We start from the raw sequence: 15947 nt of genomic DNA, 5'->3' as shown, positions 1-15947 counted from the left end.
GACAATTGTTATTGCGTGGTTTCCGGAATAAGGCTTCTCTCGAATCAATCATCATCGATCATCGGCTAGTACTGAAAACGATGACACGACTCGTGGTTTCCGAAACTGTCCGGACGTATAAACTTTAGAAATTTCTTATTTGGTCTCATCATTTATATACAATATAAAAAAATTATCTATATATTTTTTATATGTCAAAATCATAATAATTATATATAACATGCATTAATTATATTAAGCATGCATATGTAATGACATACATTATGACACGAGTTATGTAATCATTATCATAAATTAATTTTGAATATATACATATTAAAAATTTTAATTTTATAAATCATAATTCTTTTATTAGATTAGAAAATAATTTTCAAATCTAATTATATATATATATAAAAATAATTTTAATTTGAAAATTTTAATTTAATTAAAAATTAATTTTTCTAATTCTATTGGAAAACAATTTTTAAAATTAAATTTTTTAACAAACTCAAAAAAATTTTTAAACGTCAAAAATTTCTATATCACACGAACATTCACCCTTCTCTCATACTCCTCCTTCTCTACTATTTTTATCTTCTTTTATCCGCCCCCACGGGCGGGAGCAGCTGGTCAGGGCCTAGATGCTTGCAGTTGAAGGTATGCGGTTCGAGGGCTCATGGCGCACATGAGATAACATCAAAATATGTCATATTTTTATCTTCTTTTATCCGCCCCCACGGGCGGGAGCAGCTGGTCAGGGCCTAGATGCTTGCAGTTGAAGGTATGCGGTTCGAGGGCTCATGGCGCACGTGATTTGTGTCATGTTTCCAATTCCCTCGAGCCACTATGCCCTGGCCAGTCCCGCATTCACCGTGATTTACTCCCCCTCATACTTATGGGACCGAGGTGGAGCGCTAGGTTGGCGGTTCCAACCTTTGCAGTTTTTATCTTCTTTTATCCGATATACTAATTGAAATGTCAGAATGACGACAGAATGATGACATCGAATTTCATCTCGAAAGTCATTCTAACTCTCGTATGAGTGTTCAAGACATTTTATCATCATCCACTTCCTAACCGTTGTTTCGACTGACTCATACGACCGCAATATAAAACAAAACCATTGATAAATTAACTACCTGTGATATGGGACAAATGTGGTCAAAAATATGTTATACAATCTACTTCGTTGCAGCGAAGATTAGTGAGCTATGTCACATCAGTAAGCATCGCCCGAGTGCTAAAGAAGCTAAATGGAGGCAAAAGGGGCAAAAACGTTTATTAAACCAACCAATTCGTTCGCGGTCAACAGCTTGGCTCAAACCCAGTTCACTGCGATTATGAGCTAACCCGGTCGAGGTTTTCAGCTACGGCGCGCATCCTGGGCCGCAGCTCCGAGTCGGCCTCCGTGCACCTGAGAGCGATATGGAACACGGCGAGCACCTCCGGCCTGGCGTGCACCTCGGGCAGCAGCGCAGGATCCACCACCTCCGATAGAGGCCTCTCCTCCCTGAAAGCCTGCCGTACCCACCCTTCCAGCTCAGCATCCGCCTCTCGCCCCGTCACCACCTCCAGCGCCACCACACCGAAAGAGTACACGTCCCCCTTCTGGGTCGGCGTGGACGCGCCTGTCGCACCCCCACCCCGCATCTCAGGTGGTGTGTACCCCGCCGCCGCCCTAGGCGACGCCACATTCTTGGACGAATAGGCCAGCTTCTCCTGCGAGCCAGCAGCAACGAGGCGAGCGAGGCCGAATCCAGAGATGTGCGGCCGCCAATCGTCATCAAAGAGGATTTTGGTCGATGAGATGCTTCCGTGGGCGTGCTTGCGGGGGTTAAATTCGTGGAGATAAGCTAAACCCCGAGCTGCCCCTTGCAGTATGCGGAGCCTCGTCGCCCATGGAAGCGTCGGAGCCGTCGGATTTAGGTGTCCACCTGCGCGTTCACAAAATATAAAGCACGATCGACGGCCAGACTTATTATCTAAATGCAGTGCACAGGGGGTAGTGAGGTTACCGTGCAGAGCGGCGTGGAGGGAGCCATTGGGGATGTACTCGTAGATGAGAAGCCTCTCGTCGGGAGCGTAGTAGTAAGCAACGAGACGGACCACGTTGGGATGCTTGGCCCGGCCAATGGCGATTGCCTCTGACTCGAAGGCCCGACGTCGCCGCCACTCATCTCCGCTGCTGGGACCATCGCTATCGTCATTTTCACTGAGGCGGCGTACTGCGACGGCGGAGCCCTCACGCCCCACAACCACCTTGTAGACGATCCCGCTGCGGCTCTTTCCAACCACGTACGCCGAAGCCCGGCCCGGAGTAGCTCCTCCAGCTCCAAACCGAACCTCTCGTCGACAGCAGCGTACACTTCCGACACGTGCCCCTCACGCCGTTCACCCGCCACCGACCCACCAGTGATAGTGGCACTGAATCCAGGAGAGGAACTCTTTTGGCTACTAGACTCTTTGCCTACCCCAGCGTAGCGACGCTTTCGGAGCTTCCACTGCAGGACGAATATCGCGGCGAGGGCGATAAGAAGGACGACGGCGAGGATTGTTACAGTACCAGCCGGACTTTTCCGCTTCTCCGAGGCGATAGGGCGTAAGGCGCCATCACTTGGGTGCATATTGAGGCTAGGGTTTGGCTTGGGAATCTTAGAATCCCGTTTAGGGGCAGGGCAGGCGTTCTTAAGCGGAAAACCGCAGAGGCCAGGGTTCCCGGAGAAGGCGGTGGGGCCTTGGCTCTGGAGAGGCGCGACCTGTGGGATCTCGCCGGAAAGGTTGTTCTGGCGGAGGTCGAGGCTCACGCCTACAGGTATGCTGCCAAAAGCAAGGGGAATCGGGCCAGAGAGATGGTTGAAGGAGAGATTTAATACCCCTGAAAGATGAGGGAGAGCGGCGATGGGCGCTGGCAGGGGACCGGTGAGGAGGTTGGAGGAGAGGTCGAGGTGGCCAAGAGAGGTCAACAGGCCGAACTCGGAGGGGATGGCGCCGGAGAGGTTGTTTCGCGACAGGTCGAGATCAGTGAGGCCACGGAGGACGGAGAGTGCGGCAGGAAGGGAGCCGGAAAGACTGTTACCAGGGAGGGACAGGGACTGGAGTTCAGAGAGGAGGGATAACTCGGAAGGGAGGTAGCCAGCAAGTTCCCTGTCAGGGAGGACGAGGGCGACAACTCGGCCAAGACGGCAGGTGACGCCGGTCCAGGAGCAGGGGTTGTCATCGAATTCGATCCAGGCAGCGAGAGCGCCGGTAACTCGGTCATCACCACGGCTTTCCTAGGCATTGGTCAGGAGGCCGCCATTACCGCAACAAGATGCTGCAGAACGAGACGGCCGATTTAAGAGCGAGGAGAGCTAGGCCATCGGTGGTCAACGCCGCTGAGGAGGAGATGGAGAGTAACAAGAGGACTTTATTTCAGTAACTCGGTCATCGCCACGGCTTTCCTGGGCATTGGTCAGGAGGCCGCCATTACCGCAACAAGATGCTACAGAACGCAGAGGGTACAAGGGAGGAGATATCTCATCCGCTGCGCAGGAAGCGATGTACAAGAAGATGAAAGAAGGCATCCATAAAATGACGAGAATGCACATGTTGAAATGTAGTGGATTTGATGTGGGTGTATTTGAGGATAAGATGGTAGTTATGGAGGGGTAAATGAGGAGTGGGGCGCATCGGGTCGTGGGCCGAGCCAAGGGAAGCTTTTGTCGCTTTACTCCACTGTGTCCACTTGTGCAGCAAATCGCAGCTGTGGTGAAAGGTGCTGCTTTCAGAATAACCCACCCTAGAATGATATAATTAAAATGGAGCCGTGGAAGCCCTGTTCTGTCAGTGACCACAAATGTGCTATCCTAAACCCTTAACAATTAATTAAGAAATTCATTTCAATGCCGAAGACTTGCGCCTCCGCGGTACACTCAAACAGAAAATTAATGTACATATATCCTGAATTAAATTAGACATCATGATGCTTTGCGTATGAACCACTCACGTCACTTGTTTCATTCATTTAAATTTGGGAAAAAAATAAATTAAAAACCAGATAAAAAATCCTACCTTTAATATTTCTCAGAAATAAAATTATTTACAATGATAAAGAAAATGATAAAATTGTATTAAGTCAACACAACTTGGGACGTCGTCAATTTCAAATAAATCTGGTTGAATTAATTCGTCTCGTTAAATAATATCAATGAGTTGTCTTGAATTAGGTTGATATTTTATTAATACAAATCTAGATAGATTGATCTGCATGGGCTCGCGATCCATATGGATCGGCTCATGGTGGATTTGGATTGACTCACGGGTTGAAAATTTTATTTTTCTCTTCTAAAATTTAAAATAAAAATAAAAATTTTAATGAGTCCGTGGACTTAACTCACTTAATTCACAACTAAATTTAAAAATTTTAATATTATATATATTTTTTATTTTTTAGGAAGAACTAGTGGGGTTAACTCACTTAATCCTAAACATAAAAAATTTTAATTTTTTTATATATTTTTTATTTTTAATACGTTCGTGCACTAAAAAAAAGGATTTTAGCGATGAATTTTTACAACGAAATATATTAGTAGCTAATTTGTAACAGATTCTGCGATAAAATTGATATTCGTCGTCAATTTACAACGATATTTGCGACGAAAATCAATTTGTTGCAAATTCAGCAACATATAATTTTCGTCACAAAAGTCGTTGCAAAAAAAATATTCGTTGCAAAATTCATCGTAAAATTGTGATGAATTTGATATTCGTCGCAAATTGACAACGAAAAATTTATTCGTTGCCAAATCGGCATCAAAACGGGATATATATATAAATTTGGCGACGAACGCCAAGTTCGTCGCCAAATCGGTGACGAACAGGGATGCTCGTCGCAGATTTGGCGATGAACAGGGTGTTCGTCGCCAAATCTGCAACGAATAGAGAGTTCGTCGCAGATTTTGCGAAGAATTTGGCGACAAATTTTTTCGTCGCCAAATTATTTAGTTAACCCTAGATCTGAGCCTCATTTTCGTTCCTCGTCGCCGCCTCCTCTCCCTTTCTCGCTGCCTCATTTCTCGCCGCCGCCTCCTCTCCCTTTCTCACTGCCTCGTTCCTCGCCGCCAACCGTTGATCCTTCCTCCTTGAGTTTGGTAAGTCCCTTCTCCTTCCTCAAGTTTTTTTCGCCGCCGCGGGGACTGCCAGCAGCACTGGCCGGCGTTCGCCAGCACTGGCAGGCACTGGCCACTGCAGGCCGGAGTTCGCCAGCGCTAGCAGGCGCTGGCCAGCGCTGGTCGCCGCTGGTCGGGGCTGGCTAGGGCTGGCCGGGGTTGGCGGCTAGCGGTCGCTGCCTGCCGCTGTCCGGTGCTGGCCGCAACTAGGAGGGGCTGGCCGCGGCTGGGAGGGGCTGGCCGCCGCTGGAGCGGGTGTTGGCCGCTGCCCGCCACTATACGGTAATGGTCGGCGCTGTCCGCTGCTGTGCGGCGCTGACCGGCGTGGTCGCCGCTGGCCGGGGCTGGAATTGCATAGATATTGGCCGCCGTTGGTCGTAGGCCGCCGCGGGTGTAGTGTTAAACTCGCGTTGAAATGATTAATTTGTGTTGTATAGATATTGCATAGGTTGTATGATATATGATGTGAATTTAATGTTGATTACATTTTTAATGTTGTTTTTGCAGGTTTACAAATTGCGTGGACGAAAATCATTAGAGAGATAGTTATACCGGCTTGAGGTATATTTAATTTATAAGTATAGTTGTTTTAGAAATGTGCATAGTTTTTACTAGTGTTAATTGTATTTAGTTTAATGTTAATAATTATAATTAATGATATTTTAGTTTGAATTAATTAGATCAATTTATATTGCAAACGAACAACGTAAACCTAAACCCTTATCTTTAAAACCCCTAAACTCTAAACTAAATTGTAAACTCTAACTCATAAAAACCTAAAGTATAAACCTAAATCTCTAAAATCATAAACCGTAAATTTTAAACCCCTTTAACCCTTTAAACCTAAACTCTAAACCCCTTTAACCCTAAACTCCTAAATCTTAAACCCTAAACCCTATACCTTAAATCCTAAACACTAAAGCGAAACCCTAAACCCTATACCTTAAATCCTAAACACTAAAGCGAAACCCTAAACCCTAAATCTTAAATCCTAAAGCGAAACCCTAAACCCTAAACTCTAAATCCCAAATCGTAAACCCTAATTAAACCCTAAACCTTAAAGCCCCTAAACCCCTAAAACCCTAAATCCTAAATTTAAACCCTAAACCTTAAAGTGTAAACCCTAAACCCCTAAACCCCTAAATTTAAAATTCTAAACCCTAAACCCTAAACCCTAAACCCTAAACCCTAAACCCCTACAACCCTAAACCCTAAATCCTAAATCGTAAACCGTAAACCCTAATTAAGCCCTAAACCTTAAAGCGTAAACCCTAAACCCCTAAAACCCTAAATCCTAAATCCTAAACTCTAAACATTAACCCCTAAACCCTAAACCTTAAAGCCTAAACCCTAAACCCCTAAAACCCTAAACCCTAAACCCTAAACCCCTAAATCCTAAACCTAAACCTTAAACCCTAAACCCTAAACCTTAAACCCTAAACCTTAAACCCTAAACCCTAAACCCTAAACCCTAAAATCCTAAATCGAAAACAAAAACAAATCCTGCCGCCGGTGACCTAAACTGGGCGATTTCCAGGCGATTCCAGCCTAATTTGGGCATTCTTTGGCAAAGCATGGTAGCACACCCTTGCTAGGGCTCATGGTTTCGCCAAAACCAAAACCGGCGCGGAGCTGACCTCTGGTCGATTTCCAGGCGATTTAGCCTATTTGGGCGATTTTTACGCGGTGTTGCCCGCCGCGAGTGGCCCGCGCATGGTGCTGCACGCCGCAAGGGATCCACTGCAATGCGGGCGGTGCGCTGCCCGTCGGAGATTCGGCAGTCGCACGCTCGTTGGAGCGGCGCCCATAGAGGGCTTGCAAGCACCGCCAGCTAGCCGTGGGACGCCAGGTGTACTGCGCGCGTGCCACGCACGCGAAGCCCTGCCCGCAGGCCCCTCTGTCCGCCGGTGGCTCTTTTCTGCCGGTGATGGATCCAGCTTGTTTTCCACCGCTGTTGGTCAATGTTCCGCCGGTGGTTCCACACGCACCTGCGAATGAAGGGGAGAGGATTTGAACAGCAACTTCTTATGCAGCGGCGCTCCGTCCAGCTTCACCAAGAGCCTCAAAGAAGACCTTAGAAGATGTAGGGGAGGATTACAAGCCGGCTACGATCTACAATGACAAACCGGGGATCTTCTATACGGAAGAGGAGGTGGCGGGAATGGCGGAACCATTCAGATTTGCCTTGGTTGGTAAATTTTCGGGTCTGAAGCCTAAACCACAGGTGGTTCTCCAAGCTTTCCGAAATTTGGGACTGTCTGGATTCTACAATATCAGGTTTCTACGATCGGGATACATATTCATTCATCTATCAACAAGTGAAGATATGGCTAGAATTTGGACAAGGGGTATATGGTATATTGGGGGAGTTCCACTTCGGATTTTTAAGTGGACTCCAAATTTCTCTTACACGGTGGAATCGTCAGTGGTACCAGTATGGATTCAACTCCCGGATCTTCCAATTCACATGTTCAACAAAAAGGGATTGTTTTCGGCGGCTAAGATAGTGGGAAACCCTATAAAGATTGATGAGGCGACGGCGGATTGTTCAAGGTTAACCATGGCTCGGGTATGTGTGGAAATTGATCTATTGAAACCGAGGATTGAGGAATTCTGGATTGGTATAGGGGAGGAGAAAAGACTGCAAAAGGTGGTATATGAGAGGGTGCCAATTACTGCAATGAAGTGCCTTCACTTAGGCCACTCGGAGGAGGATTGCTATGCCAATGGGAATAGACCAAAGCCACAAAGGAAAGCGGGAAAGGAGGATGCGACATAAAAGGGGGAGGACCTACGGGACAATCTGAATCGGAAGATATGCTGCTGGAAAGGAGAAGGAGACAGCTTAGCCACTGTGCACGGGAGGAGATGTGTTGCAAAAGAAGAATGGAGGAGAGACACAAGCGTGGATTGTGAAGAAGGGGAATTCAAAGGCGCAAGTACAAGAAAAAGCACATGGACAAGAGGCAGGGGAACAGGTTCCAGGTTTTAGACACAGGAGGAAGAAGATCAGGTGGAGGTAGAGGAGATTGATGGTGGGGCTAGGAGGATGTACGAAGGAAGGAGAAGAGGATAGTGCTGAATCCATAAATGAAGCATACTCAGGCAAGGGAGGCTCAAAGCATCAAGTGGTGGTGGGAGAGGAACAGGTGGAAGGACAATCAGAGGAGAATTCAGATGATGTGCTGGTGAAGGATTCTGTGGGTGGACAGGAAAAGTCAGTTGGTGATAGAGGTCCAGGAGAAAGGGAAAAAAGAGTGGGCAAGAATTTAAACATTTTTGAGGGTACAGGAACAAGTAAAGGTTTCAACAGCAACAAAGGACAGAAAATATGAGCAAGAGGAAGTTGGCAGGTGGGCCAACACAACATTCGATGGTCCCAGAGGCTTCATCTAGAGGGGGGAACTTACCTTGCTGACCTTTTGGTGTCGTGCACTTAAATCAAGAGCATGTAGATTCGGGACAGTGGAGAAGCACTTCGTTTGATGAAAACCAGGAGGACTCAGAGGGAATTCTAGCTCAAAAGCTTTTGTGGAAGAGGAGGAGTCAGAAGGGGAGGAGGTTATGCCACTGAGAAGATCCAATTCTCTCACCATGGTACCAAGTAAATGATACTAATCTTGTCAATATTTTGGTTGATTGCTCCTACTACTATGGTTTCAAATAAGGCTAGTAAACCTTATAGGAAAAGAATTGGAATATTATGGTTCCTTCTGGTGTGATGACTAGAAGTAAATCAGCTAGTTTGCGGGCTTCCTCCTCCTCTAAATCTTAAATGTTTGGGCTCATATGGAATGTTAGGGGATTAGGGAATAATGCTTCTGCCAGACGATTGATTTATTTGAAAAAGAAGCATAGAATAAATTTCATGGGAATTTTGGAACCATTTATTGAATCTTGATGAGGATTTCATGACTAGAAGATTGGGTTTGGATTTGTGGTATCAAATTGCTCTGGAAAGATATGGTTTTTCTGTGATCAGAATATTGAATGCTCAGTGCTTATTGATCATGATCAGTTTTTGCAGGTGAAGTTGAATTCCCAGCTGCTTCCTGACAGTTTATATGTTACGGTGGTGTATGCGAAGTGTGAGAGTAGTGGGAGGAGGGAGTTGTGGGAAAAAATATTGGAGGGAGGCCGGCTATGGATGATTTATGGATGGTAGGAGGAGATTTTAATGCTATCACAGGACCCAGTGAACACTCTGCAGGAGTTGTAGCGAAGCCAGGAGCGGTCAGAGAATTCAACAACTTTATAATGATGGCTGGATTAATTGGATGCAGGCTTTGTGGGTGATGCGTATACATGGACCAATAATAGAGTGTGGAAAAGATTGGATAGGGTTTTGCTGTCTTCAGCTTGGAGTGCGAAGGAATTTGGTGTGAAGGTGGAACATTTGAGCAGGGCTACATCTGATCATTGTCCCCTATTGGTATCCTTTCCATCTTTTGTGCTTTATAAGTCTTCTTTTCGGTTTCAAAAGATGTGGATAAAACATGACGGATTTCTTCAAAGTGCTGCACTTGAATTGGATGCTCCCCTGTCATGGCTCTTGGAATGCAAAAATTACAGATTAAATTAAATAGATTGAAGAATCATCTAAAGTGGTGGAATGCAGAGGTCTTTGGGAATATTCATAAGAAGGTTCAGGTGGCGGAGGATGATTTTGCTAGTGCTGAACGGAAGTTTGATGCGGATCCATCAGTGGAAAATAAAATGCAAATGGCCAAGTCTCAGGCTCCCTACAAAAAGTATTACACATGGAGGAGGAATTCTGGAAACAAAAAGCAGCAATCAGGTGGATGGGCGAGGGTGATAGAATACGAAGTTTTTTCATCAGTTAGTGCAGAAAAGAAGATTGACTGGGCGAATTTTTTGAATTTGGGAGGATGGAGTGTGTATAGAGGACCCAGATTTAATCAAGGCATCAGGTGCGGGTTATTTTGAGAAGCTATTGTCGGAAGAGGTGGAATTAAATACAGCAAGCATGGAACACATTCCAAGATTGATTTGCGATGAAGAGAATGTAGCCTTATCAGCCATGCCCACTATGGAGGAGGTCAAACAGGTGGTTTGGGAGATGTGTGAGGATAGTGCTGCGGGGCCAGATGGTTTTTCAGTGGCATTCTATGTGGCATGTTGGGAGTTTATCAAAGTGGATGTCTTTGAGGCAGTATTGGATTTTTTTCAGGGGAGTCTCTTCCACGTGGTATGGCGGCGACCACAATTGTACTTATCCCTAAGATTGATAATGCTCAAAGGTGGCAAGATTTTCGGCCTATCAGCTTATGTAATGTCTCCAATAAGATAATCTCAAAATTGATGGCGAATCGGTTGAATAAGATTTTGGATAAAATAATCTCTCCTATGCAGAGTGGTTTTGGCAGGAAGGCTAATCTCGGATAACATTTTATTAGCCCAGGAGTTGTTTCACAAGCTGAACTATCAGGCTAGAGGAGGCAATTTAATAGTGAAGCTGGACATGGCGAAGGCATATGATAGGAATTACTTGACGATGGCCTCTGATACCCACGCAGCCTTCTCATCTTCAGCTGCATGCATTCACTGTTTGCTATAGTTTAAACTCGTCTGGGTATCCACATCGTCTTCTCATCTCCCTTTCGTGATCAAAATCTTAAATGCACATTAATTAGATAAAGGCGTGCATGGTGGTGACGGCACAATTTTTAATTATAACTACATTTAATTTTGATCATCATCATCATACCAAACCATACAATTCCTGACTATATATATTATATCAAACATATTGATATTATTGTTAAATGAAGAACATGGATATATATTCCTTCTTTTTTTTATGTTGTATTATATCCCTATTATATTGCCAATTATATATGAAACTTTCACTTATTTAATCATAATGTTGAAAAGTAGGGAATCAAATATACTTTACTTTTAAATCAAACAATTTCTTCTTCTTTTTTTAAACTATTCAATAATCAGCACAAGTATTCAAATATTAATCATTTATATTTGCTTTATTCAGTATTAATTACTGATTTAAACATTTCAACTCTTGAATATTAAATGCAATATTGTTAAACCCAATCATAAAAACGTATTTTAATCTCTTCATATTCGGCATTAATATTTATTAATCGATCTATTATTTGTCTTATATTTATAATAACTTTTAAATGCATGCATTCAAACCATGCTTGTCTTCTCATCATCCGCTGCAGTCAAAGATCTCGATATGCACATCGTCGTCTTCAAATCCCTTCCTCACTTTATATAAGGCAAGAAATCCCGAACCTAGAGAAACAGCTTTCTGCATCAGGATCAGAAGAAAACACTATTCCTAAGATGGGCGTAAGCATTAATCATGCATGCATACAATACTGATCCTTCTCTCCTTCCTTGTTATTTCTCAATTGCTTTGTCAGCTTTCTTATATTTTAAATGGTCGCAGACCAATTTCATAAACAAAGAGCTGGTTCTTAAGATTGGACCACGGGGAAACTTGGATCTTGAGCCCTCGTTTACTACGTGGGATGAAGCAGGCTACGGAAAGGTGAAGCAGATCCTCATCTGTTATTCTGCAGATGCCATCAACTCTATTCAAATGGTATACGAGCTAAATGGAAAAGAGGTACTCGCTGATCGGCACGGCGGCGATGGCAATTGTTTTGAGTCTGTAAGTAGACAGGCTTCAAACCAAGAAGCTCATACCAACTCATGAACTCACAAAATTAATCCCCCTTACCCTTCTTGTTCTTTTTGTTCATGTTCATGTTCTTTATTTCCTACACACATTTAATTATGTCATGAGAATTCTGAAGTGGTGCTTTCTTTCCAAAGAATATTAATCTCTCCATTGACATTTCAATTCTCTTTCTTCCAATTAATGATCGTCTTTTACATCGACTTAAATTTTCTAACCTTTACATTTTGAATTCAAACATTGTGTGAGCAGATAAGGTTTGGTTCCGGGCATTACATTACTTCTATCAGCGGACACTTCGGATGGACACCCCTGAATCCCTCTGTAGTGATCAAGTCTCTTCGGATCTCTAGTACTGCGTCTTGGTCGTTTGGCTCTAAAACTGCTTCCTATGGACCCTTCGGCAACGAAATGGGTACGCCGTTTAGATTCGACTTCAACGGCAGCGACTCGTTATGCAGCTTCCACGGCAGCTCAAGCTCCACGCATCTCACTTCCATTGGCGTATACATGGCTGTTCCGAACGTGAAACACTTCTTTCAGAAATCGTCGTCAGATCAGAGTGGCGAGCTGCCGGCTTTGTGCTCTATCCCCGGAAAAACCAACCCGGCACTGCGACCCCCGTCAGTTTAAGTGTCTTGGATGATTAAATAATTAAATAACTGTCCGTAGTTGATGTTTTACTCCTGAAGATATTGATCCAACTTTCCGTTTATGTTGATGTGCAAATTCAATTAGCATCCACGAGATCAATAGCCTCAGATCGTACAACAGAGAAACTCTTCGAGTGATTTCGTTGCATTCATGAAGACTAATTAATTATACAGTTAGTTCGTGCCTGTAATATACATGGTTTGCTATCCCTGTTTTAGTTCCCTAAGTATTAATCAACTGTTTGCCGTATTGAATGTTGTTTGGGTTCTACGAGTGCATTGCCGCAATTACCGTTCACTTATGGGGGTAGAGTGCCGGCGACCACTCCGGTGATTATTCCCTTCGGTTATCGATCACCAAGCTGTTTCGCTCCAGCGGTCGGATGGCCTCTGGCCGGAGAAACTCGACCGGCACTGCCACTCCTGCATGTGCTATATGTTCATGCAAAGGATTATAGTATAATTTTCGATTGAATAATGAATTGACTTGAATGTCTAAATTAAATGCATGGATATGTTTGATTTATTCCTAAAGAGGAAGACTTTAATGATCAATCGCATGAAGACTCTCTTCATTAATAAATACCATGTCTATTTATATTCCTCAAAATCCAAATTTTATACTTCTGCATGCGTTGCATTGAATTATACAAATTACAGCTAATCCCCGTCAGTAATTCACCTACATTTATTATTAATCTACTCCATTAGTTCCCTTAATTGAAAATGCATTTAAAAAATATCGTATAATAAAATAATTTTAGATCATTTTGAAATTGCGTTGAAAAGTCATTTATATATCTTTTGTACCTCCGATGAAGATTTACCTTAATGAGACCTGCTTTTCCCACCCCCTGACCGCACCCTCGCCCCTCCCACCTCCTCTCTCCCCCTCTCAAATTACATTCCTATCCTTTTCTTTTTATTTTTTTTATTTTTTATTTAGGTTTATTTTTTAATTAATTTTATTTAAAAATAGCTCTAATATATTTTTAATTTTATTTTGTTTTATTTTTTAATTAATTTAATTTATAATTTTTTTCATCAATACTATATTTTTTTCAATTTTTATTTAATTTTATTTTTAAATTAATTTTATTTATTATTTTTTATCAATACTTTATTTTTAGAATTTTATATAAATTTTATTTAATTTTATTTTTTAATCAATTTTGTTTATTATATATTTTTAATTTTATATAAATTTTATTTTTAATTATTTTTATTTATTATTTTATTCATATTACTTGTATTTTTTCCAATTTATTATTTTTTTAAATTTTGTTTTTTTATTGATTTTATTTTTTTGTTAATCAATTTTTTAATCAATTTTTTTATTAGTTTTATTTTTTTTAGGGGTGTTTTGACCGATGTCAATGGTTGGAGAATGTGTAATTTAAAGAGAATGAAAGATTTTGACATGTGTTATGTGTCAAGGGTTAGAGGGAAGAATGATTTAAAGAGAAAGAAAGTTTTGACATGTGTCAAGAGTTGGAGGGGATAATTTAAGTATCGAATTAGAAAGGTAATTTAAAAAAAAAGAGAGATTCTGACCTATGTTAAAAATTATATAAAATAAAAAAATTTAATAAAAAAATAATAAACAAAATTGATTAAAGAAATAAAACTAAATAAAATTTAAAAAAATAATAAACAAAATTAATTTAAAAATAAAACTAAATAAAAATTAAATAAAATTAAAAATATATATATAAGTATTAATGAAAAATAAGAAACTAAATTAACTAAAAAATAAAACTAAATTAAAATTAAAAAATATATATATATATAAATAAAATAAAATTAAAAAACAGAAAAAGGGTAAAATGGTCATTTGAATGGGAGAGAGAGGAGGAGGGGGGTGCGGTGTCAGAGGAGGGGGAAAAGCAATTTACCTTAATTAATGATGACTTGTGACATGCACGCAACCTTCTCATCCTCCGCTGCATGCACTCATTGTTTGCTATAGTTTAAACCGATCTCGATGTCCACGCCGTCTTCTCATCTTCTTTTCGGGATCAAAATCTAAAATGCACATTATATAAGGCAAGAAATCCCAAACCAAAACAAACAAATTTCTTGCCTCAGGAACCGAATTGAGAGAAAACTGTCTAAAAGATGGACGTAAGCAAGCATTCATATTCATATTAATTTTCTTCTTCGATCCTTCCTTATTCTCTTTATTTGCTTTCTTCTACTTCGATTAAAAGCAGATCCAGATCTTTGACGGCCAGAGGTTTGTTAAGATCGGACCAAGGGGGCACTCGATTGGTAAAACCTTTGAAGAAATAACGTTAGGTGATTTGAAGCAGATTGCCATCTGTTACGACGATGATGGCATCAACTTTATCCAAATGGTCTACGAGCAAGATGGAAAACTAACCCTCGGAGGAAGGCATGGTGGTTCTGTCTGGGTCGGGGACAACTTTGATTCTGTATGTCCGTTGTCCTATAACTCTTTGAGATCATATTATCTTTTTGTTATATATAAGAAAAAGAAATCTGATATATTTATCTTTATGGTTATTCCTCTTCTTCTTATCACCCTTTTATTTCTTTATTAATGACCTGAATTGCTTGTTCAGATTACTCTTGAGCAAGATGAGTACCTTACATCCATTAATGGGGGCTACACACAGTTCGAACGAAAGAAGGCGATAAAGTCACTTAAGTTCACTACTAACAAGAAGACGTATGGCCCGTTTGGCCGCAAAGAAGCGTTGCCTTTCTGCTTCAACTTCTACTTTGGCAGCGGTAGTGTTTGTGGCTTTCATGGTCGCTCCAACGGCAACTACCTTGTCGCCATTGGCGTCTACATCAATATCTTGAGCCCGAGGCCCCAAATCAAGCAAGTTAAGCCTTAGCTCCGACGTCCTTGTGCAGTTGTGCTTGGCCACGGGCATTAATGGACCATGAAGGGAGAGGACAACCTTGTGCTGAAGAAGAGTTGTATGTATAATTAATCATGTATTTTATTTTGCTTTAGGTGTTTATGAAGTCGAATTTAATGGATATTTTTATGTTTAATGCACTTCATTAATTTTGGAAAAATTAATTTACTGGTTTGCCGTGATTGAAAATGCATTTAATTTTTTTTACTTTAAAATGCTTGTGTTATAAATAAATATCTTTGCTGAGTAAAAATAATCTTTATTTTAAATGTTGGATTTTAATAAAACTACTAAATCACTATACTTGATATATAGGATAAATTGCTTTTTCTCCAAATTTCCCTTTTTTTTTTTTTTTTTTTTTTTTTTGAAATTGTCCAAATGCCCTCGTGCTTTTGGAAAATCGCGTACGAGATTTGGGCTGCCGAAGGCTCATTAAATAAGGTCCAGTCAGCACCTGCCGCGTGGTAGAAAAGTACATGCGATCAGGTGAGCTGGATTTTTGACGTCATTGTCGTCGCAGGCCAGGTGAAACAAACGGAAGTGGGCGCTGGTTGACGGAGCGATGTCGTGGGCGTTAACCTGC

The 15947-nt window shown here is 41.8% G+C and overlaps 1 protein-coding gene and 2 pseudogenes across 1 annotated transcript; 2 read left to right on the top strand and 1 right to left on the bottom strand.

Annotated features, from left to right (window-relative positions):
• Nucleotides 1-1311: 1311 nt before the first annotated feature.
• LOC141825335 (receptor protein kinase-like protein ZAR1) lies at nucleotides 1312-3430 on the bottom strand (annotated as a pseudogene).
• Nucleotides 3431-7056: 3626 nt separating this feature from the next.
• LOC141823709 (uncharacterized) lies at nucleotides 7057-7908 on the top strand (annotated as a pseudogene).
• Nucleotides 7909-13840: 5932 nt separating this feature from the next.
• Nucleotides 13841-15334, top strand: LOC141823708 (inactive protein RESTRICTED TEV MOVEMENT 1-like). Its single transcript, XM_074710965.1, has 4 exons — nucleotides 13841-13861; nucleotides 14316-14383; nucleotides 14707-14905; nucleotides 15056-15334. Exons 1-4 carry the CDS (start codon nucleotides 13841-13843, stop codon nucleotides 15332-15334), a joined length of 567 nt encoding a protein of 188 aa, XP_074567066.1.
• The last annotated feature ends 613 nt before the right edge of the window (nucleotides 15335-15947 follow it).

Source organism: Curcuma longa, chromosome 3 (assembly GCF_044706935.1).
Source record: "Curcuma longa cultivar G26 ecotype Majalengka, Jawa Barat chromosome 3, ITB_CL_G26_1.1, whole genome shotgun sequence".
NCBI classification, from domain to species: domain Eukaryota; kingdom Viridiplantae; phylum Streptophyta; class Magnoliopsida; order Zingiberales; family Zingiberaceae; genus Curcuma; species Curcuma longa.
The sequence above is the reverse complement of the archived record's forward strand: the minus strand, read 5'-3'. Positions and strand labels throughout refer to the sequence as shown.

Coding starts and splice junctions, on each gene's coding strand:
- LOC141823708 (XM_074710965.1), top strand. CDS start 13,841: ATGTCAATGGTTGGAGAATGT. Junction 13,862..14,315: donor TGTCAATGGTTGGAGAATGT/GTAATTTAAAGA, acceptor TTTGAATGGGAG/AGAGAGGAGGAGGGGGGTGC. Junction 14,906..15,055: donor TCGGGGACAACTTTGATTCT/GTATGTCCGTTG, acceptor TTGCTTGTTCAG/ATTACTCTTGAGCAAGATGA.